The 2,061-nt window shown below is 36.4% G+C and overlaps 1 protein-coding gene across 3 annotated transcripts in view; it reads right to left on the bottom strand.

Moving 5' to 3' along the window:
* Positions 1 to 2,061, bottom strand: part of kcnd2 (potassium voltage-gated channel, Shal-related subfamily, member 2) — an 80,810-nt gene continuing 78,749 nt past the window's right edge. For all 3 annotated transcript variants that reach the window (XM_014017154.1, XM_014017152.1, XM_014017153.1), the window contains one exon: positions 1 to 875. In XM_014017154.1, the coding sequence (XP_013872608.1) occupies positions 701 to 875 (175 nt within the window). In that variant the 3' untranslated portion in view covers positions 1 to 700. The remainder of the gene's footprint in view (positions 876 to 2,061) is intronic.

The following is a 2,061-nucleotide window of genomic DNA, read 5'->3' as shown; positions in this document are numbered from 1 at the left end:
TCAGGATGAGCAGTGTGTGTTTTATTCACCAAGCAATGACATCGAACTAGTTCATGAGTCAGTAAATGAATATTCACAACGGTTTGGCCATTCCTCCGGATGTAAGTTTTCAGACTTTACAACAGCGAGAGGAAGAGGAGGAGGAGGGAAGATAAAGCATTTAATTAAAGAGTTTCAAAACAATCTTGTTTAACCAAGTGGTGAGGTGAATGTGGAATCAAAGCTGATTTATTATTCACAAAGATGGCCTTGAGACGATGAAAACATGTGCTTTGTTATCAGAGGCCATTGGGAATGATCTCTAAACATCTGCCTTTTCCACCTTCGAGTCAGAGACAACAAATACAACTACATTACTTATTCAAAAATAAAGTTTTTTTTCTTTTCTTCATTATTTTAGGCAACAATGATGATCATGAAATCCCAAAGTCTTCCCTCCGTTCGGCTGTGCTTAAGGAAGCAAGATCTGCTGGTTCGCTTGTAGGGCAGCTGTCCACACCGCTTTTAATACCATGCAGAGTTTGACATCAGATGAAATTTTCTACTTCAGGAGAAAAAAAAAGAAGAGGAAAAAAAATCCAACCTCTGTTAATCTTATAATCCCTCTTGATTATGGCAGGTTGATGCTCGGTGGTCCCTCTCCTCAGCATCTGGTGCGACTTGAGACCAGTTAGCTGATCAGATCAGACAGACGTGACATCTACAAGGCAGATACTCGGACAATGTTGCTCTGAGAGTACGCTGTGGTGGTGGAGGCGTCCTCGTCTGCTGAGGTCACCACCGGGGCAGACAGGCTGACCATGGACGGGGTGATGTAGGATTCGTCACATTTCAAGGGCACAGTCTCGTCCAGTTTGGCATTCAGGCTGGCACGGCTGTGAGGGGAGAACGGGATGAGAGAGGAGGGAGAGAGACGACCTTGTAAACACATTAAACAAAGCTCATTTTTCCAGAGTTCTATTGAAACGTGTAGATGCTAACTTTTATTCTTTTTTTAAGAAACACTTCTGGAAACACCTATTTTCTTTGTCACAGCCTGTAAAATAATACAAAGTATAAAATTACTAATCATGGCTCTGATTGAATATGTTCACACATGGTTCATCCTGTGAAACATCCCTGTTTTACATTTTGTTAGGTTTCACACATATGAAATATGTAGGGGTCTCCTGTTACCAGTTTTCTCAAACTGAGTCGGTGTACTTCAGTAGGTAGACTTAAACTTAAACTTTACACAATGACTTTAAAAACACTTTTTAAAATTTAGAATAAGGCAGCTCTCCCTCTTTATAGGCCTCTGATTGTGTCAAATCAAATAGACAGCGTGCAACATTTTAAAAGAAAAAAAATGTATAAATAAGATTTTATTTCAACTTGTATACATTTCTTAAACATGAAACTGACAAACTTTTTACTTGAAATGTAAACTCTAAAACATTAAATTGAGTATCAAATACTTGTATCGCTCCTGAGTATCAGGGCATTTTCTACAAATACTTGTAAAAATTCTGGTATCAGGACACAAATATTTATTTATCGTGAATATTTTGGCTCCCACCACAGTTTACAAAAACAGAAAACACTCTACACATTGCTTAAATACATTACAATGATTTAAACATTAAATAGGTCATTTGTGCATCTATTTTTTTCCAGAAGAAATCTAAATCTGATTAATTTTTTGAAATAACTTTCAGAATGTCTAATACATTAAAGTAACATTATAAAACAGAACACTTGTCATTATTTTATTCATTTTTTAAAGATACTGAGCTAAAATGTGTTGTGGAAACAGTTTGGACTACATGTGTATAACTCAAGGCCCACGGACCAAATCTGGCCTTCGTTAACATTTTATCTGGCCCCAAACAGAAAGCTTAAAAGGTGAAATATTTTTATTGTTTTTTTTCCTAGTCACTGTATTCATTGCATTTGTCTTGTGGCAGCTGGTTCATTTTCAAGCCAAAACAATTAAGTTGGAATTTTTCAGTAATTTTTTTATTCTGGTGTGAAAAAAGCAACATTGAATTGACTTTAATTATCTTTTATTGTGTGTGTGTG

The sequence above is a fragment of the Austrofundulus limnaeus genome, unplaced genomic scaffold, assembly GCF_001266775.1.
Source record: "Austrofundulus limnaeus strain Quisiro unplaced genomic scaffold, Austrofundulus_limnaeus-1.0 Scaffold162, whole genome shotgun sequence".
NCBI lineage: Eukaryota > Metazoa > Chordata > Actinopteri > Cyprinodontiformes > Rivulidae > Austrofundulus > Austrofundulus limnaeus.
Note: the sequence above shows the minus strand (reverse complement) of the source record. Positions and strands in the feature narration are given on the sequence as shown.